Here is a 24568-nt window from a genome sequence, read left to right as displayed (position 1 = left end):
AACAACCATACCTTAGTTATAGGGATAACAGCCTTATTTTTTTCACTTGGATGGATTTCCTTAGTTGGGGGCAGCTGGAAAATTGATTTCTTATTGATTTCATGATTGTTTTTTTGCACTACAGATGGTCTTTCTGTTAAAATGAACTTTTTCCCTCTTCCTTCCTGTTTCTCTGTCTTGTTCTCTTAAAAACATTAATTTCCCCAAAAGAGGGCCCAAACACTAGTCTGTCACTGCCAGCAGATTATAATTTAAAGCCACCATTTCCTATTCCCTGTGAACAAGAGAATGTTTAGAGTATGGAAAGAAACACTGAGCCAGGCTTAGCGTGATTTATGTTTGGGTAGCACGGAGGTTTTAGCAAGGATTGCTTTTATTTCCTTTATCATTTTTTTGACCTGTGATAGTAAGTTACCATGAATATATTTGAAGAGTGCATATTTACACATTGCCTTTAGTTCTTTTCCTGAAAAATCTCTGCACTTTGCACAGAACAATGAGTGTTACCAGTGCTGCCCTTTGGATTTATATCAGCTGTGGGCACTTCATTGAGACAACTGCAGAAGCTCTTGAGGAGGAGATGTAATGTGGATCTGCCTTATAGGCTGGAGTTATTAATAAGTTTTGAGATGCTTACAGAATAATTTCATATTCTTTTCAGATTGGCTGTGTAATTCTAGCAGTTCTGTTACTTTGGGGAAAGATGCTTAAGACTGAAATTAGCAGCAGTCAGGACAATTGCTCCTTATACTTTCCTGGTTGATACTCCAAGTGTTACATGAGAAATAGTTTGAGGATTTTTGACTTTTCAGCTCTTTTTGTTGTTCTACATTTTTGTTGTAAGCACAGCACACTTGCCTCCTTTTGATCAGACTAAATCCAATGAGAATTAGTTTATCCTGAAAAGCAGAATAATGAATAACAAACAAAATGCTTCCAGTCATGGCATGAAAATATGATCTTGTTTGGGCTTTTGTTTTTGAGAGTGGGAGAGGAAATAAAGCTTCACAAGCCATCTCTTTCCATTTACAGAATACCTTCAGGAAGACCTATCTATAGATTTATTTAATTGGTGTAAAGAGGCAAGTCTATACTATTGCATTTGGTATATAGTAGGAATGCAAATGCTGTCATCTGTGTGAAGAAGAATAATGGCTTTAAATTCAAAACTGAATGCTTTTATGAATACCTGAAACATGCTGAAGAAACAGCAGGAAAAATACATTTAAAATATTCTTATGAAGGTGTTATTCCTCCGTTGTTACACAGAAATAAATCTGTATAGCAATGGTTGTCAGTGAATCTGCGATGTACTTTAGATATCTGTGCATTTTTAAGTTTTGTTCTGTCTGTTTTCATTGTGTGTAAAAATACTTATTTTCATTTAAGTTAGCATGCTATTTTTATAGTACCGAATCATGTCAGATGGCCAAGGGTATCTCACCTAGATATAAAATAAAGAAAACATTAATTGAAGCCACAAGAGGTCTGTGTTTCAGAAGGAAGATACTCAGTATGGAATTATTCTGAAGTATAAAATATTGTGCCTTGACCAACCTTATTTGTAACCTTCTGAAAGAGGAAGTTTTCGAATAGTGTATGACTAAGAAAATACTGTGTTCAGAGCTTTCCCTGAATTGGGTCTGACATACTTCAGCTGCCCCTGCCTAATTGCTGCTTCAAAGGAATAAGTGCACAGTAAACAAGTGGTTTGGAATTTGAATGTCTTAACAGCACAAGCTGTTGAGAACAGCCCTTTAAACGTATTCTTTTTATTGCAGCATGTTGCACATGAAGTTTATCTTGGTTTTAATGTTAATTTTTGGGTTTATAAATGCAAATACAGGAAGAATGGATCTGTTTAAGCAGTTCATAGTAATTGCAGCAGCACAGGTTGATCTTTTTAATACTAAGTGGCAAGAGTCTCGTGTGTAAACTACAAACTGGATCTCTTTTCATTCAAAGCTTGGAAGAGCTGCTTTCAACAATGTAATAATGCAGGACTGAATTTCTGCAATAGTCAATTTATGAAGACAAAATGGTAAAAGGTAATGAGTTCTGGGCAAAATTTCTCTAGAAGAGAAATGCAAATACTAGAAACACTTAAGTCTATAGTTTGGACTTCCCCGACATTTTCCTTTTGTTCTGCTGGACATCTTAAGGGAATTCCTGTTTCAAATTTACTTTGTCTTTGAGAAATCATAGATATGCCATAACTTCTCCGTAGTCTGTTTTCCCCCTGTCTTTCATGATAATTTTTTTAGTAAAATAGTTTATTATGAAGAATAAGACTGCTAAAGAATCCACGAGGGATACCTTAGTGGCAAAGTTTCCTGACAGATTAAAAGGTTAATGTTAATCCTCTGCTTTGATTTGTTGTTGTTGTTGGGCACACATGGCTTGAAGTTCGGGATCCCTCGTAGGGCTGGTTGGTTGGGAGATTCTGAGAGGAGACCAAATGTCACATAAATGTTCTGGAACAGAGCAAACAAGTTGGCTCAGATGGCGTCTGCTGTTGATCAATGCCCGTATTGTTAACAGATGTCCGTGTATTGCATCGATAAGTAATAAAGTGCTTGTTCATAATAACTGCAAGGAGGCAATGGTTTTGTGGGTTTAGAGTGTGGCTTATTGAGAAAAATCCATATCAGATGGGCAAAGAAAATGCTAAGACTATCCTAATTTTTAGTTTCAATACAGTGAATTATGGCAAGAAAAAACAATTCATTTCCTTTTCAAGTGGGGCTATTTATCCATGGATCTCTTCGCAACAGACAATTGGAAAAATCCTTGTTTCTTCTTCCAGACCTATGAATAGGTTGTTGCTCATTTGTGCTGGCAAGTAGACATCCTTCTACTAATCACTGCTGGGAAACAATCATGTTCACTAATCTAGCGGTGGTGGGGCAGCATTGATGAGCAGATTGCCTGGTTTTCCGTGTAAGCAGTTTCAAATAACTGGAAAAATGCTCAAAAACCCTCTTAGCAAATTGAGTTTCCTGTCAGTTGTTATGAGGATGGGCGGTTTCTGCTGTAGAAAGCTTTCTTTGCGACATCTAGAAAGCTGTCAGATTCCATTCATTGGAGATATTTTCTACTAGAGTCGGACAATCCATCATTTGTCATCCTGACCTAATTGATACTGCTGGTTGGGTTTGTTTTCTGTCATTGCTGAAAGATTCTTAAAGGTTCCTTTTCATGGGAAGGAGTTGGTTCTTTTGTGAGACTTTATCTTTATGTTGCCAGGGTTTGATACACATTTCTGCAAAAAACACCATATATAAGGTGATGCCTGATTTTTCATTTCTCTGGGTCCCTGTATCTTCAAAGTGTCTTCTCATTAGGTCATTCTCATCCGGCAAAGCTGGACAAGATACTCATAGACACATCCATTGATGTCTTTGGCATATTTGGATTTAATTTGGATATTAGAATTTCCTAGGAATCAGTACAATGGAAGTGCTGTTTCTACTTATGTGTTTAGCTCAGTTAGATTTATTACGGGATGAAACAATAAATTGGTGGCAGCTCTTTGGATTTCCATAGTTCATCTTTCTCTGGGAAAACACAGCAAAACTTATCTTCTGCTTTTATATGGCTGGTAGCTGGAGTTAGTGGTTTGTTGAACTTGATATGCAAATCCAGAGCTATTTTGGGAATAGTTTTACTTCACAGTATACTTAACCAGTATGGATAACGTGGGAAGAGTAAGAAATCCTTACTTTTAGCTTTTTAAAGGATGCTAAACACCCATAAGTTGAAGAGTATAGAGCAAGCATTCAAAGAAGCAAACCCATCATTCTTAAGTCTTTTTTCTAGGGAATTTTTTTTCTCATCCATATTCTACATAGAATATTGAGTTTATTGTCCAGAAATAAGTCAGCTACCTAAGTCAGTTGTGCAATATTTTTCAGATGGTTTGATTCCTGTGGTGCTTGTCAGAGCTTTCTTGAAGATTAGTAGCTCACTTATCTCAAATTCAAGCATGCAGAGATATGAAGCATTTGTTCTGTCTCTGCACAAGCCAGTGTTAACTAAAAATCTTCTTGGAACCACATTGCCAATAGTTCGAAATACCATTAAAGTAATTATATTCTTAGATGTGTGTTGCCTCCTAAATGGAAGTAGTCTCTATTACTATCATTAAAGTTGTATGTATGTCATATGTATTGTCTTTATTTAGAACTAGGTTACTCCTTTGTTTGTGGAGTATGCTCATGGTTAATATTACCTTTCTTTTCCATCATTTCAGGAGTATGATGATGGTTATGGAACTGCTTATGATGAGCAAAGCTACGATTCCTATGATAACAGCTATAGCACTCAAGCACAAAGGTAAGTCTCCAGATCTGCTGTAATTACATTTTCCAATATTCTACAGCTGAGAAGTTGGTTTTACTTAAATATTTTTTTTTCAGTTTAAACAGCAGAAGTGTTATAAGTGGCTTATTAGAAATAACTTCTAGTGTTGTCTTTGTCACTTAAGTAAAAAAGTAAAGCTACTGAGTGGTTGAAAAGAAACAAAAATGAGAACTTGAAACAAAGAGTTTTAGTTAATGCCAAATCTTAAATCCAAAAGTTTTCAAAAGTTCAGGAAAATTTTATTCAGATTCACTTCATGGGGTAGAGACAGGGAGGGGAAAGGAGGAAAAAAATGCTATAAAAGGTATTAAAACATCTGAAACACAGCTGATTGCATTTTTTTACATGGTTATATTCCAGTGTAGTTTGTTTTACTCCTTTGTGGAATTCTCTTTGTGATAAATTGGATGCTTTTGCCATTTCCATTCCTTCTTCCACTTCATTCCCAGCAGGATTTTTAAGCACTTCTGATTTATTTTCTTAAAGCTTTGCTCTCTTCATAGGAGTTGCTTTTTGAAAATTCCATGAATTAGAAGGAATATTTATGTGACCCAATGATGGGGGAAAAACGCTACGAAGTACAAGCTGCTTGTGTTAGTTGGTAGTTTGAACTTTAATATGATATGATACATTATTTAGCAGCTTGGCTGATCATCCCCACTATTAGGAACTTTTAATGCACATGTCTGGAAAGGGACCTTCTGTGTAACTTTTACTGAGCTGTAATTCACTCTCTTTTTCTTTCAGACCAAGCATTCATAATTTGAGCAGTAGTAGATTTTGTAATGTCATTGAGAATTTCTTTAAAGTTTTATGGCAGTAAACTTTAAATGGTCAAAACAAGAATGTTGAGAAAATGGTGAAATAAAGACAAAAACTCTATTTCTGTGTGACTGCTTTGGTTATTTGGGGTGATTAGAGCTTCAAACCCTGCCCTCTGGGAAAAAGATGACGATAGGAAAAGGAGATAATGATGGATATTGTGATGTTGATAAATAGATACTGATTAGACTGTTTCATCTTTTGAATATTTAAGATGTTTTTACCATGTGTCCTTACCTAAAATAGTACAGAATGGTTAACAAAGTTGAGAACAAAGCTCGTTTACACCTGACATCTGTTTTGCTGTAGTGTCAACACACCCAACTTAAATGGTGTTGTATAGATGAATATTTTCCTGTGCCTCAATTTAGTCAATGTGAAAAAGCTTAGTGGAAAGTTAAATGTCATTATGGTTGAGAACTAACAGAATGAAAATACCTTTGTGTGTTACACTTTGCTCCTGCAGAGTCTTGTAAGCTACTGAAAACTCATACAAATAATCTGACTTTAGAAAGCAGCAGTGTAGGACCTTCCAAATATGAGGCTTTGTAGGATGTTACATTTAGAGAGCAGCTGCTAGTAATGGACCTTTTTTCCAAAAAGAAGATTACCAAAATAGTTCTCAACTTTTATGTTGGTAATTCTGTTCTGTTTTACTGCTTCTAGTGTTGGTAAATGGGTTTATTGCACACAAACATTTGGACTTCATTACAAAGTCATTTGCCTGAGTCAAAGCTAAACATTACTTGGATTAGATTTTTTCTATGTTAAGGTCTTCACCAAGATATTTTTCCTTTGAACTAAAATTAGCAAAAAGTAAATCTCCCAAGAAATTGCTCTTGCAAAGCACTAATAGATAAGAATATATATAATATCCTTTGATGTAATTTGTACAGATGCTTAGCCCAGTCTGGAAGGAGATTCTTCATAAAATGACTGCTCTGCTTTGTATTTTACCTGTAAATTCACAATAGACGTATGGTTAGATTTTGTTGAATTAGTTATCTTCTGAATGATTACTTCATTTTTTTTTTCCTCTAAGTGTTGCATTGCAAAAGACAACAAGCAATGATTCACTTGTATGTTTCTCACAGGGTATTGACACTCATTTTCTGGCTTGGCAAACAAGATTTTTAGGATTGTATTGGCAGGCAAGAAGTAATAACTATAAACAGCCATCTGAGCTACCTAGAACAGCATTCCTGTCTTTAATCTGAATATTAAATGGTAGCCCGTATTGCAAAATGTCATTTGGTAACCACTAAGAGATACTTATCATATTTAGATGTGTTTCAATGTCCTTACTGTGAAGGAAATTAGGGAAAAATGTATTGTTTTCATAGTTTAGCCTTGTATCATTCTTGATATTTTGCCCTCATAAAGCATGGAAAGAAAATACATTTGTGCATTGAGGGCATTCATGTGTTTAAATGCATCAATTAGGGACTAGTGTGTGTAAATAACTCTTTTCTTTTGTAAGTTGATAGTAGTAATCTTAAAATAATTATAGATATTTGGGGGAATCTAGATCCTGGTGTACTGGGACTCGGATTTTAGAGAAATTTAGATTGATAGGTGTTTCTCTTCCAGGCAGATTATTCAGTAATAATCTTAAAAAATAATAGCATTTCTGGTAAGTGTTAATTAATTTCTCTAGAAGATGGTAATATTAATGATAATTTATATTGAAGAGGAAATTTGATAAATATCTAGTAAACTGAAAAGATGGGTTTACTGATTAAGTTATTTTCAGTGGTTCCTCAGTATATGAACCCTCTTCCTGAACCTTGTAAAACCTGGTTAATGTTCACAAGTGGACATTGTGTATTTCCCCAAATTGGCCAAATCTGAGGTTCTCTAGGATGTGGATTATAATATTGAAGACCAGCATGTTGTATATATGTTCTATAACTGAACTGCTCACTGCTACCAAATCATGGGTGTTTAATAGTTTAATGGCATTTTATTTGACACTCTGAAACTGTGTCCTTGCTAGTGCTTGGCAATCTGAAGCTTCAGTTAAGACCTGTCACAGCACTAATAGGAAGAGAAAGATCAGAGCTTTTTACAAGTTCTCATCTATCTTAATGCCCTGTAATCCTATAAAAACTAGTTCTCCTTTAAAATATCATCTTACCCACAGTTGTTTGTTCGTGCAACAAAGCCCCAAATAGTGCTTCAGGATATTTTTTAACAGAATTCCTTTTTTATTGCCAAAAAGACTTTAAAAATATCCCTTGGAGCTGTACGGAGCTTGAGGAGGTATCCTAACTGATTTTTAGAAGACACGTGACTAAATTATATGTATAGTTTTCTGCAGAGGATTGTTAGATGATATTTTTACTAGTATAAACTGGGATGGTCAATCTACTGGGCTGTTCATTATTGTTATTAAAAAAAGACAATCTAAAATTAATTTAAACAAAATATTTCTCAGTTTCTGAAAATCAAAGGCTGGCACACACTTAAAGCAGCCAAGACAATTTTACCTTAATAGAGCACAATGAACATGGTCAAAGGCTCCGATCATTCCTGGTCAATACTCAGCGCCTTGGAAAGGAGCAGCAAGGTGAGGATGAACATTACTCTGTCATGCAGGGCAGATTTTCAGTAATTCCTTCAAAATGTCTTCTATATACATATGTAGCCATTTAACACATGCAGTTGTATGTATGCTAAATACATTATAGTAGAATGTGAGTTAAAGTGTGAAACCCCACGCTTGTGGTGCCTGGTGTAGAGGAGAATATTGTGGAGGAAGCAGGAGCGTTTATTTCATTCTTCATTTAAATTTGTAGATCAGTTTAAACATTTTTCAGCATGAAGAAAAACTCTATTCACTTTAAGCCTCTGAAATATGTTTCAAATTGAGCAAAAGTGCCTTTGTCCCTTAGTGGCTTCCGTACATGATCCGCACAAGTGTTTGTGAAGACAATAATAGGGCAGAGGGAAATGGATGCTAATAAATCAATTGGCACTGTCAGTTCACTCTTTAATGTTCTCTAGAATACATAAGATTTATCACGGAGGAATTGTAGAATAATGGTAGTGTATGGAAGCTGAGTCCACGGGGGAGATGTACTACATCATTCGGATTTAGCGCTGCCATCTGCTTAATAGCACTGAGATGACTACAGAGGTACTTATGATCAACCATTCATAGCAGTGACAGATGCTGCGGAGAGTTAACACGCCAGAGAACGAGGTTTCTTATTAAAATTCAGATTATGTGACAAGGTTGCCAAGGAAGGGGGCTGGGTTCGTTACCTCTCCAACAGCATTAAACGTTTCTGTGTGCTTTTGAGTTTACTATCAAGAGAGAATGGCTGACGCGGTTACTGTAGCACAAGAAAATATGCGGACAACCCCATCTGTCTGGATCATGGCAATCAGAAGTTCCAAATAACTTCTTTAGGCTTGTCTGCTAGCATTTAAAACTGGATACTTCTTTTCCTAGAGAAAAACAAAACCAACTTTATATTTGTTTTTACCTAGAAAATAGATCAGCAGTCTCAACTACAAAAAGAATAATTTGTATAACTATATGCCTGTGTCCATCATTCTTGTAGTAATGTAGCCCTTCTGTGTTTAATTAGATTTTGCAGTTTAAAAGCTGTCTGAGGTGTTCAGTCTTGATCTTACCTTCACTCTATTTAGGAGATATTAATCTAAACATTGATATAAGAGGGGGGAAGTATTAGGACTTAAGGTAATTGCTGGGGTCGCCTATAGTTTTCTGGAATACTTTCTGGTTTCTGCAGTTATTAATGCTCTAGATCTCTCTCGGTAACAACCATTGTGCCATTGATTTAAACATGTTGTTTCTCAGTTGCTCTTGTATATCTAACAATAATTGCTGCCATGTCGAGTCATACCAAAATGTGATATATTCAAATACCTGTAAATTACCTGTTAAACCTTAGAGGTATCCAGTCAAGCTAATCTGAATTGAGACAACTGGCAAATTCTCCTTACTATACTTATGTTTATTCAGTGCATCTAGTTCACTCTGTGTTTATTGGTTAAGGCGTTGGGAAGCGATAAGTACATTCTGCAACTTTATTTTAAATTATTTATCTAAAAGCATAAAGAGAACTGCTCATCTGGTAATCCCTAAGCATGTTAAAAACCCAGCATTACCAATGCTATGCAGTGAGGCTTTATTCTTAGTTTGTTTTGACAGTGACTGATTCAAGATGTAAAATTTCTTTGAAGACTGTGGTTTGAGAAGTTTGAGGAAATTTGTGTTTCATGAGTTATGGTAGTTACTTAACAACTAAGTGACTGGATGTCAGTTTGAAAAGAGGACTTTAAAACAAAAGCACACCACTCATTGAAATCCAGCAGTGGCCGTTGTTCAGTGATGCCTAAATAATACAACTAAATTGGTTTCCTAAAATCCTTCGAATCTCTAAATCCTTAATTTTGTGCCACACCAGGGGCATCTCAGTTCTGAGAGGAGCTGATTCCTAGTGTGTAGTTCTTGGCAAGACCATTTTCCACTAGGAACTCAAATTTCATGTGCTTAGTAGTTATAGAAAAGATTACAACATTACTGTTTATAAGAGGAGGATTTTCATTAAAAGCTGAGTGTATGGGTTTGTAATTGGCTTATGAAGGTGTTGCTATTGATATTTGAAAGTTAATTGCTAACATTTTGTTTGTGATGTTCAGTGTTTTAAATTTACATTGTGAAGTTTGTCAGCAATCATGCATTTCCAGGATGTATAAATATGCATTATATGCAAAACAGTGCCTGTTACTATAGCTTTTCAAGATGTAATTCTCTCGATTTTAATGCTAGTAGCTGTTTGTATTTCATGCTCTGACTTATAAATCAAATTAACCTACAGCAGTTTGATTTCTGGAGATAGTAAAAATGGCTAGTATTTCACAATTGTTGTTGCTTATGAACACCTGGTATGTACGATCTTATTGGAGATTATAATTCTGTGCAAATAAAGACTCAAAAGCATTAGCATAAACAAGCTAATGTATCTTTTAACCGAAAATCCCTGCCATGTGGTTTCCTGTTTAATTTTTATACTCATATTACTGGAAAATATTATTTTATGCAGTTTTCCAGATCTAGTTATTCAGGTTTAGACAGATGTTTTCCTTTTTTGTTACCTTGTTAAAATGTGAGAAGTTAAAATATTCAGAAGTGCCCTGAGAGCAAAGATAGTTTTAAATGTAAGTCTAGCATGTATATATATATATTTCTTTTTGAGTTAGAAAAATTTTGTCTGAAACCTCAGTAAACAGGAATAAGACTAAGGCAATTCAAGTGTAATGATGTAAAAACCACAAGTATATCACTTGGTGCAGTCATTAAAAAATAAGTTTTTAGAATCCTTGTCATGTTGACATTAGCAGATTAGTTCACTATTTAAGAAATGTTAGCATTACTTTTCATTTGTACTCATTACACTTAGTAAAATGCTTTTTAGGTACAAAAAGGTTTTGGTTTTCTTCATGGCTTTGCTATTAATTTTAACTATGACCTGTTGGAGAAAACTTATGTAGAGGTGTTATAGTACTACAAAAAGTATTAACATGATTTTTAAGATATTTGAGGAATTAAAGAAAAGGATTTATTGAATAGAATTAGTATTTATTTTGTCTGATTGTTTTAATTTTACATAGGTGATTGTATAGCACCTTAAACTAGGTGGTTGAATTACCACAATATAGTTAAAGAGGATTAGTATTTGGTAGCAATTAATATTTTTTTTCCTTCGGTGATTACACAGGTGAAAACTTGAGGAAAGGACGGGTCAAATAGGATCTTTTAGGAATTCCATAACAGGAAGAAAAAGTCATTAATAATGAATATTTTTGAAATATTAAATGCTATATTATAGTTATTAATGGTAACTTGTGGAATTAGTAATGGTTTTTAAAATATCTTAATTATATGAGGGCTTCAGTTTAATTACAATATGTTAAAAAAAGGTACTTTAAGCTGGGATGAGAGCGGTAACAAAGTGGAAGGAGAGGATCCAGTCACTAGGCCTCAACAGGTGGCTGCAGCAATGCAATTGATGGTCTTTGGAGATAGCACTTGGATAATCAGGCTTCCAAGTCTTACGAATTAAAGTTATTCCATTAGAAATAACTTTTCGACTGTCTTATGTAGTAATTAACTTTCTCCCAGTTTCATTATTAGGTAGCAAGATAAGGAAGAGGGACTGCACAGTCTCTCTGGCTAGAGAAAGGGCAGCATCATAAATTCACACTTGCAGCACATAGTGAAGAATATATATATAGGGAAGATTTATTTTCCTGCAGTGTTGGGAAGGAACTTCACTAGAAACTCGCACTTGGAAGCCAATATTAGTTGCATGAGAGGCTTGAGAAGTCAAGCTTTACTGGTTCAGACCAGATTTTTGTCACAGAACACCTTATTGTAGATGATCTGATGCTATTTTGCTGGTTGACAGCCAATGTAATATGTCTGCAGTAATTGAAAATTGTGGTTTTCTCTCTTAGACTATCCTGTGGTATTTAGTTTTCTTTGAAGGGAAGAAAAATCTTGTCTCTTTTTGTTTGTGAGAAAATATATATTTAATTGGGCAACTTCAGAAAAGAGAGATGGTTGCAAGAAGACTGCAAAATGATCTTGTTTCTCCTCCTTGTGTTTTATTTTAGTAGAAATACTGGGAGCTGTAAATTGTACTTGTAAGCACAACTTTAGCATTGTTCAGTTTACAGACAATGAAAAATACAGTTTAGTAACCATCAGAACTTGAGGTTTATTGTGGTGTAATTGTCAGGTGGAATGTGTTTGGAATGTACATGTTGATATTTTAAAAATAATAGACCCTACATGAGCCCAGCAAACAAGTGTTAGCAGTTAAGTGGATTGAATTATCATTAATACAAGAGGAAGAGATCTACAATATTGTACTTGGACAGGCAAGACTCAAACCTGGAAAAGTCTCAAACATGGTAGAGCATTACTTTGATATCTGTCAGATGCTTATGATTATGCAGCCCTAAAACCAGATAAATATAATCTACCTTTAGCCAAATATATTCCTTGATGGCACTTCTACTATTTTTGAATTATAATTGTATAAAACTTGGATGGAGTGATATTTTTTTTTCTCTCAAATGCTCTTCAGTTTCCACTGATGAGCAAGGGTATCAGATTTATAGCAAACTGATGAAAGTTGTACTGCTCCTTCAATAAATTAGACAAGAAGGGTATGATGTATATCTTACTGAGTTGTATTTCTTATGACGGAATGGTGACATACCGTCTGTGCAGTATTTGTGGATGCTGATGTATTGGGGGCAGTGTTCTCTTGTACTCCAGTCTGTGGCAAGAACATCATCTCAGATCTGACATCATCTTATGCAGGACTCAAGAAGGATAACTAAGAACTACTTGGCATAAAACCCACAGCTCCTTACAGTATTGCAATGGATAGATTTTGACTGATACCTGTCAGATCTTCATTATTCTCTGCTACTTCCACTGTCATGAGTAGTCTGGTCTATTTGGAGGTAAAAAGGAAAAAACCCACATATTTTGCCAAAGTTCATACTGGTTCACATCTCTGATCTCAGTTCAGCGTTTGGAACATGTTTGGAATACATTTGGTACACACTGAAGTTTAGTTTCCACTGTCTAGTTCACTTCCCCCAAACTGCTTTGCAAACCAGATGTATGTGATGTGGGGCTGGTTCTAATTCACAAACCAAACCAAAATGCTGATGTTTGCACAGCCTGAGTTGGTTTTTTTTTGGTTTTTTTTTTCTGCTGGTGTTTTCTTGCTTGATGTAGCAAGTTTTTGACATTTTATTTAGCATGTCTCATGTTTAGGAATGAATTGTTGCTGTATTCTGTAGTCTCAAGGCCAATCTATAGGTCTCTGCTGCTGTTCCTGAAGGGATGCCTTATTTGTGCTGTGTAGGTCAGTCACCTCTGCTACTTGCCGTTTATCTTTCCTGTTCTGAGAAATGGGAAATGAGAGTGAAATGGGGGGGAAAAGACTGAGTTCAGATACCCACAACTGGACATTTCAGATGGTAAAACTATTAGCTTTAGGGAAATATGTAGCATTCTGCTAGGAATATATAGGCAGATGTAGTTCTGTGCCTGGTAGGGAGCACCAGAATAAAGATGCCTCTGAGGGCATTTAACTGTTCTACAGAAGTTAATTCTATTACGATTTCCTACATAAAAAGTGATTTCTAAATAGTGATATCTAAGGGAATCCTTGAGGGGGCACTCTGGTCATCTTTTAGGATTACAGGAAATAGATTTGTTATTTGTATTACCCATAAGAGAGTACAATAGGATTTAATTTAAGGAAGATTGCATCATTTTTCTGTATTTTATGAAGCTTCCACATACCGGTCTCTGCTTTCTGAGATCATTGTTTTACAAGCAAACCAAGATGCAGGGAGGAGAGTATGTATGAAAGAAAGTTCTGCTAAGTAGTACTGGAACTGGGTATTAAATAAAAATTTGTCTGCAAGATGCAAGAAGAGAGGTGTATCTTGATATCTGTTTTTATGCTATCCTGCTGTAATCTGGGTTACAGAATATGGTGTTCTAAAGACCTAAAGAAGCATTAAGAACAGATACTCAACTCATGAAGATATGGGAAACTTGACTGCTGTGATGGTTGTCTTGACAATAACATTTGGGGATGCTCTTCTTCCTGTTTAATGTTGACAGATATTTTTTGAGATAATTTTTGGTATAAGTTGAGTGTGAAGATCTGGCATGAGTCATAAAGAGGCAGGTCTATGCAGAAAATTTCTGTTCAGATGTGATCATATCAGTCAGGATCTATGGTTGAAGACCTCTTGCTGGAGAGATGCTCATTTGTTCTTTCTACTTCACCATTCTGTGCAACCTTTATGTGGAAGGATGAAGATAATACATGTGGAGCTACTCTTATCGGAAAAGGAACCCTTTGTTTCAGAGGGTTTTATTGTCACTTTCTGAATCTGCCCTGGCTTCTATCTAAAGGAAACAGTCCCAAAGTTACTTATGTTACCAATATTTGAAAGGGAAAGCAGATATTTTTTTCCCTAGTAAGCATTACTAAAAGCTGAACTGGTTGTAAAAGCTGTTTTTCATCACTGAAGGGGAAGAAAGTATCGGTTCACTCAGTGCTTAAACCTGGTAACCAGGCTTGTCAGTACCTAAAACCAGTCTTTACCAGTAAACCATAAGTTTTTAATCAGAAGCCTTTTACTCTCCCCTTAGCAATCAGGCTTCATGCCATACTACTGTTTTCAAACACAAAAATACCATAATGCTATTTCTAAAAGATGCCTGTATCAAATCTGAAGAGCTGTAGCAATCACATTCATTAATCACAATGTATTTTGACTACTTTTATTCATTTTTTTGGAAATAGAACGTAACACTTCCACCAGGTGGTTGACATGCCTCTCATATGATTGTCCTAGAAACAGAATAATGACCTATTCTGGTATCTTCATGAGTGTTAGGTTGAAAAATCTACCATTCTGTTGATATTTGTACCAAGAGAACATTCCAACATCTCCAAACAAGCTAGTAGTTAATATAGTATAAAAGATAACAATTCCTTAAGAGTTAACCATCATGTCAAGAGCAGTTACTGCTATTTGTTTTTTTTCATAAAGATTTGTCTTCTGTTATAGTTCGAGATATTTTCAGAAACAATCAGCTTAGCAGAAAAGCCTGTGAAATTCAGGTCATATTCCACAAGACCTTTGAAGGCTTATGTTGAATACCTCTAAATTAAAGTATTTTAAGACACTTCTCGCAGTATAGTAGTTCTAGAAAAATGTCAGGAGGATTCTCAGTCCTTTGATTTACTACATAAAAAAGCTCCTCTAAGGCTGTACATCATCAGTGATGCAATGATAAAATCTGAGGTTGCTCCTCTCTATCTCAGGCTGTTTCTTGGACAGAGAAAACAGGCATTTCCCCCTGGCCTTACTTAAACTACTTAAGCTTCACTTCACATGTCCTCTAAGCCTTGTAGGATCAATTGCCCAGCCCTCAGCAATTAGAAGCTATGTACTTCTTAAGTTTATTGTTGTTAGCTAATCCTTCCATACCGTGAGGTGATTCCAGGTTTTTATGTTGACATGTAAAATCAAAGCATTTTTTTCTTTGCTACCTCTGTCTTCTCCCTTGTCAGCCTGGAGACAATGTGCTGGAATGGGGATACAGAAGAAATTAAAGAGTAGATGCAATAAGGGCTCTGTATATACAAAACAATCTGATTTAAACCTAATACTCCAGTGTTGATTGCACTTGTGCTTTTCACTTGATGGGTAGGAAAATGCTTGAAAACTCACCTGACTATGCCATGTAATGCAATTATCCATCTACAGAGTGGACACCACCGTATTTTCAGATACCACCCCCATCTGCTACTGGGGGAAAACTACTTGCAGAGAACTGGAGAAGTAAGGAAAAAGAACAGAAGATTGAGGGAAATGGCCTCAAAAAGACATTTCATATCTTGAAACATATGAACTAAAACCAGACTCAAGGTGTAGTCTTCCTGGGTGAAAAATGAAGGGATCCACATAGTGTTTTTACTTTGTTCTGAAAGAAGGGAGATACATGAGGTAAAAAAGAAAATGAACCTGGTTTGGGGCTTTTATTCTCCTTTCTATGAGAGGAAATTAAAAGAATAGGAAGAGTTTCCAGAACAAATCCATTAATAGGAAATACAGAGTTTGCATAGTCTTCAGTCAGAATGCGAAGATGCCAGAGAATGTATATTAAAGGATATAAACATCAAGGATGCTTTTAAAACAAAAATGGACACGACTTCTGTCCAGAAGAAGAATTACTTAATAAAACTAAATTTCCCACAGTCGAATTAACCTCTAATTTCTCAGTTAATGAGTTCAAATATACAATTTACAAATGAGTTTATTGCAGGTTCCTTTGACTAGTTTTCATTTTAGTGGGTGATTGAAGAAAATACAGTTCCGTAAGCAGCAACTTCATTTATCGTACTAGATTTTTCTGGACATCTTTCCCCTCCCCCCAAAAAAAAAATCAGATATCTTGGTTTTGACTGAATTTCATGGGCTATTCAAACTGTTACCAATGAAACAAGCCAAAAAAATAATCTTAATGTTTTCTTTTTTTTACCCAGAACTATTATTGTACTACTATTATACTGTTATTATCCTACTATTATGTTATTATTTTTACCCAGAGTTATCTGTATGTACCCTTTTCTTTGGGTCATAGTTGAAGCTGTCTCATCTGAAGTTTTCCATTTGTTTAACATGCAGTTGAGTTGAGGGAGTGTTGTCTCTGTTCTTAGAGCAAAAATCCAAGTGCTTGGAGTAGAGTATCGCACTAGACACACAACTTCACGTTGTAACTTGTACTTTTGGAAAGAATATTAATTTTGACAGGTTTGTCCATTAATGAAGATATGGACCATATTATTCTTTCAGTATAAGTAGATTTTTCCTTTCTGATGTTCATTCATTTTGCGGTTGACATGAGTCATTTTTTGTTTAATAGATTTTTTTTGGTCTATGCAATGAAACCCAGCAAAAGTCATTCTGACAGGATTGACAGATTTGGGGATAGGGCTCAGCTGCTCTAGGATTCTACACTTGATGACAACCTTAAACTAAATAGTCAAGTACTGTTGAATGTCAGTTTTAAGTTGGCTGTCAGAATAAAGATTGTTTTATCACTGGCTGCTGCGGGCAAAATTATGTTATATCTTATGCTTAAACTTCACCCCTGTTGTTCTGGGATCCTCATCACATGGACTGACAAACCACAGATAACATTAATGTTGGATACAGATAACTTTTTGTGGGTCTCCATAGTGCATTCTGGTTAAGATTAAGTTTAGGAAGCCTTATACTCGCAATAACAAATATTAATCCATGCTTTTTAGATACACATTTGCACACATGCCAGAACTTTTATTTCTGCCCAGGATTATTTTGTGGGATTTTAAACTAGTTGAAAACACAAACAAGGAAAAATCTTTGCCTTGTATCAGTTTAGAATGATTGTAGTGTATTAATTGTTTTATATTAATGCTTTACCTGCTAATTCTTGTGAAGCCTATAAATTGCCTTTTCTCACTGGTTTCTATTTTGCTTGCAATCAATCTAATGTTAGAAACATTTTGTCAATATTAGTAATTACTTGCTAGTGATCACATATTACAGTGATTTCCTCCTTACTCCGAATGAAATGATGTGTAGCATCAGTTTGTATTTTCCAAATATCGTCAGCCCGGGGTCTGGCTGTGGTTAGAAATGAAAGAAACAATTAATAGACTGGCTTTCCATGTCCTACAAACATGTCTAATAGATGTTTGTTCCATCAGCTATATAAAAGACTATACATAGCTCTACTTATATGAAAGCATAGTAGGAAAATAGTGTGTAATAAGGCTTCTCCTTTGGTTTCCACTCAGTGGTCTGAATAGTCATAGAATCATTTTGGTTGGACTTGCATTTGCGTTTGTGTGCAGGTATCTTTTTTGAAGACACTGGAACCTGTATGTTTATAGAAACTATGTAATGCTCTGATCAACAGGTTGCTTGTCCATTAGTGAATTTTTATCAGCAGATTTAGAGATGCAAAGACAAATTACTAAGCAACAGTAGGTAATGAAAAGAAGTTCATAAGACAAAGGAATTGGATCAATACCTACAACTCCTACTCTTCTTTTATTGGGACTCATAGGATCTTAAAGCTTCCCATCTATAAGTATAATTATATAAATATAAATTCTTGCATCCATATCTAACACTGTGTACTAGGGGCTCAGTGATTAAGAACAAATCCTAAATGGGGTTTATTTTCTTATTAATGAACAAACAGGACCTCAGCTGTCATTGTGTCACATGGATGCTTACGTTTCTTACCTCGGGGCATGTCTATATCCTTCAAACTTTCTTCTTTTCAAAGGTAGAATGTGTAATGATGAGTTTTGCTTCTTAAAACATAACTGCTTTGTTTCTTTTTTTCTTTCCTATTTCCCTCCTCCCATGCAGTGGAGCAGATTACTATGATTATGGCCACGGACTGAGTGAAGAGACGTATGACTCTTATGGTGAGTGGTTTTATGAGCTGAATGACTACAGTAGTAGAGTCTTGAAAAAAACATAATCAAAAGAAGAATCTCCATAAGGCAGGTTTCAGTTTTGCAGTGGGTAACAGCTGCTCAGGGATTCTGGTCTGTCACAGGGCTCCTCATGTGGTTATTGAGACAAATACTGAAGGAGGGTTCTGTGGTCTGTTTGCTAACAGAATCATGAGAAACTAATATCAAAGCAATCAAAATAAAATCTAAATCATACTGCAAGTACACTTTCGGTGACACATTCAAAGAGATTTAAGGAGAAATATGGGGGTGTTAGGGCCTCTTTTCAGGAGCCGTTTCCAGCTGAAAGCAAATGCTTCTAATGTGGCACAACTGGCATTAAAAGTTGGTGCAAGGTAAAAATACACTGAAGTTCTCCGTTGAAGCCTAATTGGGTGCATTTTGGACTTGTATAGTCTTTTTGTATTAGTTCATTTTCATGTATCAGTCTTGTCAAATCAAGCAGGGAGTCATTATGTAAAGGTTACGAAAGTACTTGAGGTAGTAAATAGAGATGAGGGCAGTGGGTTACTCGTATGGAGACAAAGCAATGCATAATGAAGCAAAAAACATGTTAATGGTAAAGATCACATTTTTTTTTTAAGGCAGAAATGTGGTAGTGACAGGATTAATTAAAGAAATCTGTTACGGATTAGAAGCATAAAGCATGTTAAAAGGCACCTTTGCTTAAAGGATAAATGTTAAATCTCTGGCTAGAGATCAGAGAAATATAATCTAGATCACTCAAATCTCCAACATTTGGGGATTACAAGTAACTAGTAGTAAGAGTTGTGATTCTGGGTAATGGATCAGTGATTTTAGTGCTCTGCTTAAAATTCTCTATGGTGAGCTCCATTTGGAAGAGCTTCCTGCTGAAAACTAAAATGACTTCAATGAAGTTGTTGTGATTAATGCACAAGTTTGCTCAACATCGTCTGCTTAAACTAATTATTTTGCTTAAGGGAAAAGTCAGTTCATCAAAAGAAAGAGGTCACTTGAAATTCCTCTGTTCCTTAGCACTTTCAATTGGTCTTGATAGATATATAGCTTAAATCTGTATTTCAGCATTAAAATAAACTGCCATTATAAGCCTGATATTTCTAAGACTATTTCATGAAAGCAAAATTGATGGGGGAGAAAAATGTATGAAACGGCTTAATGTAGGTAGAGTTGACTGATGGGGGGAAATATGGATTGTGGTATTTAAGGTTGAAAAATATGGATTTTTCATTGCTTTTGCGTTTAAAATTGGTTTTCTATTTATCGAAGCCCAGCCACTCAGAATATTAAGTGATGTATTTACTCAAGCTGAGAGGAAAACTATAAATACCTTGAAGAATGATTATAGGTTACGGCCGCTGAAGTTTTTACACGCACAAATAAATAGTTACACACTTTATTTCTTAACTAACTGACCCTCAAGTACAATCCTAAATGTGGAGTTAGATACTAATAATCATTCTTAAAGTATGTAAAGAACATTAGGTGCCTCAGACTAAAATTCATAAGACTGCTTAGTGAGCAGATAGTTATCTAGTGCTGGCCAGGAGGAAACATGCCCAGGAGAAACCTGAGCTTTTCCTCCCCTGAGAAGCTCAGGTGCCAATCTGGAGGATGTAGGAAGAATATCAGCATTTGTAGGATTCAGAGCCCTGAATGTCACCAAAAAGAAAACTGATACAAAGGAAGGTGACTCTTTACCCTACTGTTTTGACCAGTTGCTTGAAAAGAAGCAAGTATTCCCCTTAAGCTGTAAGCAAGACTGATTTTTCATGTTTCAACAGTTGCTTGCAGTGATGTTTAAAAGCTAGAATAATTTTAATTCTTACTCCTCAGCCAGCCTCCTTTACTGCTAGGCGAGGGTTTCTTTCCTTGCTTAATATAAGCAGCACAAGAGGTTACTTCTCATGTATTAATATATTATTCTGTTATCAGATTCCTGTGGAACTTGCCTGAGGTGCAAGTTTAATTCTTTCAGCCTTATGCCAAATTTGAACTTGTTCCTTTTATCTCCTGGGCAAATGTTCTGACCACATAGGTATGATATATAACCCAGACTCTGCAGGCAAGCACCTAGATCTTTAAAAACAAAGGAGCTAGGATGAGACTTCTCTGAAGAGGCTGTGAAATTGGACCCTTATGGGATTCTTGTCACCTAATTTCAGATATCTGCTGTCTGAGGAGGTTATCTTTCCATTCAAAGTAGTACAGGGGTTTTTTGTCATCTTTTATTTTTTCAATTGACTAGAAAGACAGAAGGTGATGCCTACATCATAAATTACCATAACTAGTCATTTGAATTCCACCCTTAGTTTCTGAATTGCATTGGGTTCACTTGAACACCTGTCTGCTTAGGGCAGAGCAATTCTCTAAAAGCAGATATGGAAGCACATACTGTTTTCAGGTCTGTTTCTGTTTGGGGTTTTTTTTGTTCTCTTGCAGGCAGTACTCAGATTCATTTACTTGATTAAAGTGTACTTAAATACTATTTCATTAAACTCTACATTTACTCCTGTGTCTTTTGTTGTAAATGCGTGGCACAGTAGGTCTTATTCTCATTAAGACAATACTTTTTAACTTCTGTTGATATTTACTACCTCTAAAATCTGGTAGGATTATGAAGCATTAAATATAGCACAAGCTTTTCACAAACTTACTTTGTTTTCAAAATTCAAACAAGCAATCTCCCTTGCCCTTTTAATGTTTTCATAATCTGCCTTCTATTTCTTGCATTTTAGAGGAAGCGTATGTTCACAGTGCAGTCAAATATAGCCCCTATATTATTAGAAGCCACAGGTGTTTGCAGTGAAACTTGAGGCTTTTCACTGTTGGATTGCGTATTTAAATTAACCCTAAATCGCTACTGATGCAAATAAACTTATTTCTGAGGGCAGCTTGTTTGCTTATACATAATTCATCTCCTCTGTTCATTCTATCTTAGCATAATTGTTTGTAGGTCTGCCCCTATAGCTGTCACTTCTGTGTATTTACAACAAGCAAGTCCAGCTGAATGCCAGAGCCCTGAAATCTCTTTGTCATTACCCTGTCACGCTCCCTGCTGTTATGTGCTGAAAAAGCATCGTGGGGTAGCTCATCAAGATGTTTGGTACCCAGATTTTTTTGGTTCAGGTGTTAGACTTCACTTTGTGCACCTTGGTTTCAGTAAATACAGTGTCATAATCTAATTCACAATTAATAAGGGAAAAAAAAGTACAGCATCTGAGAATATTGGAAGGGGTCTAACTGTATTTTCCCTTCTTGTAGGGCAAGAAGAATGGACCAACTCAAGACACAAGGCACCTTCTGCAAGGACAACGAAAGGAGTCTACAGAGACCAGCCATATGCCCGATACTGATTGTACTGTCTGATGTTGTGAAATATCCAATCTCCACCAGTCCTGTATACTGTTCAAAGTAATTTTTTCTATGAACAATCCCTTTTTATTAAATCAAAGCGCTTAAAATTCTGAATGGATGGACTGAACTTAAAATATTTTGATGAGAGAACAACCTGGACATAAAGATATGTAAAACAAGGAACTTTGTTATTTCCAAACTGTATTTGAAAAAAATAGGTGATCAAAAAGAATAACCTTTGATTAACTAGTGTTAAAAAATAGGTTTACTAAATATTAGTCCATTCTTTTAACATAAGCGTAACCTTTTATTTTAAAGGTTTTCAACAATTTAGTTTTTAGTTTTTATTTTCAGCCATTTGCTAGTTATTCTCTTTGCAAACATGCGTAAAAAGGGAAGCAAATTACAAATGCAAATAATGTGGTATTTTGTAACTCCAGTCTTGAAATGTTCTGTAGTGTTAAGCAAAGTTTTACCCTTGCTTGATACTAAATAAACTTTTGAAAGAAAATCAGTGTGTGTGACCTTAATTTTATGCTTTATCTTATAATAAAACAACATAAATAGTAGTAAACAGGGAGAAATACTTTTAACAGTGATCAACATAAAAGGCTCATATTAAACACTGCGCAACTTCTTTAAAAAAATGGTATAAACCTAAATGCATATATATATATATATATACTCACAGTAGATATAAATGCTGTTTAAAGTATCCAAATGGTATGGATCTGCTTGAGTGCCACATTAAATCAAAATATTTTTTTGTTAAAAATGCTTTAAAATAGCTAATGAATTTTCTGAAAAAGATGTGACTAGTTTTCATCTTGTTGAGCATTTTTTCACTAGTGCAACTTTGGAATTTTTATGAGAATTTTGGCATGTTAATGACCACCTCGCTCCGTGCTGGAAGCAATAAACCCAAAGCTTTTAAAGACTTTCTGACTTGACTAATTGAGGTCGCTTTCGTCAGAGGCAGAGGATGTGTAACCCTTAAAACGGTCTTCATTTGCAAAGGTAAATAAATCAAATAAGATTTTAATCTCACTTAATTTATCTTAATATGACCGATAAAAACAGGGAGGCTACAACTTAGAAAGTTTCATTTTAGAATGTAGGAAAGACTTGAAGGACGCCTAAATTCTCATTTTAAAACGTATAATTTGTGTTAGTAATCTAAAAAGCCTTAGCTTAGCTAGTTAAATTTGGACAAACTATGCCCTATTAAACAACTGTAAAACCTCATAACCAATAGTTTGTAGTATATTATTCTTTCCATAAATTCTAGTAACTTAAACATTACAAATGTTATCTAAAGCTTTTTTGTTAATCATTATGTATCTATTAATTATAGTTTGATTTATTATTGTTCTTTTAGTTTTTATTTGAATGTCTTTGAGTAAAAATACCTATATTTTTTCTCTTGTCAGGAAACCCACCTCCTTGGACAGCCAAGAGAACAAAAACCTTAATCTTCTGATGCTTTGGTAGGTATCTTTACTCATCTGTGAAATTATTAGAGTAATAATGGAGCTTTTCATCAGGTCCTTAATTCTTTATACACAAAGCTTTAATTTATGTCATGATTACTGGCACTGAGCTGGAGGCCAGCAAAAATCAGTGGCTATGTATGCTCAGATTATGTATATTTTACATAGAACATATTTTTGTCTTTATCTCCTATTTGGTAATTCTGCCTGCTAACCTCATGAACTCAGTGCCTTTAGTTGACATGGCTTAGATAAATAGAGCTCTATACTTAGAAATATAACATGCATTACACTGCCTCTGTATACCACAGTAAATTTAAGAGACTCCTGTCACAGGCTGAAGGAACTTTTTGCACATACAAGATGGCTTTATAACAATTTTGAGAGTGTTTTAAAGATTTAAAGCGAAGAACTGTTTTAAGGTTAGGAGAGCTTGGAGATTTCTGCATTTGGAGCTCAAAGACTAAAGATTTGATACCAGCTGCTGGAACTGCTATGGCAAAACTGAGTGTAGAAATATATTTTTTTAAATATTTATAGTGGAATTGACTAAACCTCTATTTTCTGTTTGCATCTTAAATCATGTAATATGATGAGTTACATAAGTCATAACAAGTTTTCATTTGAAAATATGAAGTTTTCTGTTAACCCATTGACTTTCATTATATATTGTTAAAACTCAAATATCTAGTAGCAGAGATGGCTAGTTGATTAATAAGTTAATCAGAAGTAAATTGAATATTCTGTAATTTTTATCCAACTTTTTTTATGCCACTTTTCCTTAGTGCCTTATCTATGGAGGATGAATGTGTCAGTGTACATTTGTGCTGGTTTTCTTCTGCTCTACAGCCCTATGAACCCTTCAGTTTTTCCAGATCCCCTTTTGGTATGAGTGGAAAAAAGAGTGTCTCCCTGTCAAATCATGCAGAGGCTGTTTGGATGCACCGTTGTGTGGCCATTTAGTTGTGGCCCATCTTGGCAGAAACTCGTGTATCCAGTGGAGTCCCTCAAGGGTCAGTACTGGGACCAGTACTATTCAATATATTCATCAGTGACTTGGATGAGGGAACAGAGTGACTGTCAGCAAGTTTGCTGATGACATCAAACTGGGAGGAGTGGCTGACACGCCAGAGGCTGTGCTGCCATCAGAGACCTGGACAGGCTGGAGAGCTGGGCGGGGAAAAATTTAATGAAATATAACAAGGGCAAGTGTAGAGTCTTGTATCAGGGCAGGAACAACCCCAGGTTCCAGTAGAAGTTGGGGAATGACCTATTAGAGAGCAGTGTAGGGGAAAGGGACCTGGGTGTCCTGTGGACAGCAGGATGACCATGAGCCAGCACTGGGCCCTTGTGGCCAGGAAGGCCAATGGTACCTGGAGTGGATTAGAAGGGAGGTGTTCAGTAGGTCAGAGAGGTTCTCCTGCCCCTCTACTC

General features: G+C 35.5%; 1 protein-coding gene across 1 annotated transcript in view; it reads left to right on the top strand.

Annotated features, from left to right (window-relative positions):
• KHDRBS3 (KH RNA binding domain containing, signal transduction associated 3) overlaps positions 1–21643 on the top strand; it is a gene marked incomplete at both ends in the record, with an annotated part of 90048 nt that extends 68405 nt beyond the window's left edge. Inside the window, 3 exons of the mRNA XM_080339736.1 lie at positions 4253–4335; positions 18199–18257; positions 21552–21643. Coding sequence (XP_080195862.1) covers positions 4253–4335; positions 18199–18257; positions 21552–21643 — 234 coding nt within the window. The remainder of the gene's footprint in view (positions 1–4252; positions 4336–18198; positions 18258–21551) is intronic.
• Positions 21644–24568: the final 2925 nt, after the last annotated feature.

This window comes from Nesoenas mayeri, assembly GCF_963082525.1.
Source record: "Nesoenas mayeri genome assembly, chromosome: 2".
Taxonomy (NCBI): Eukaryota; Metazoa; Chordata; class Aves; order Columbiformes; family Columbidae; genus Nesoenas; species Nesoenas mayeri.
Note: the sequence above shows the minus strand (reverse complement) of the source record. Positions and strands in the feature narration are given on the sequence as shown.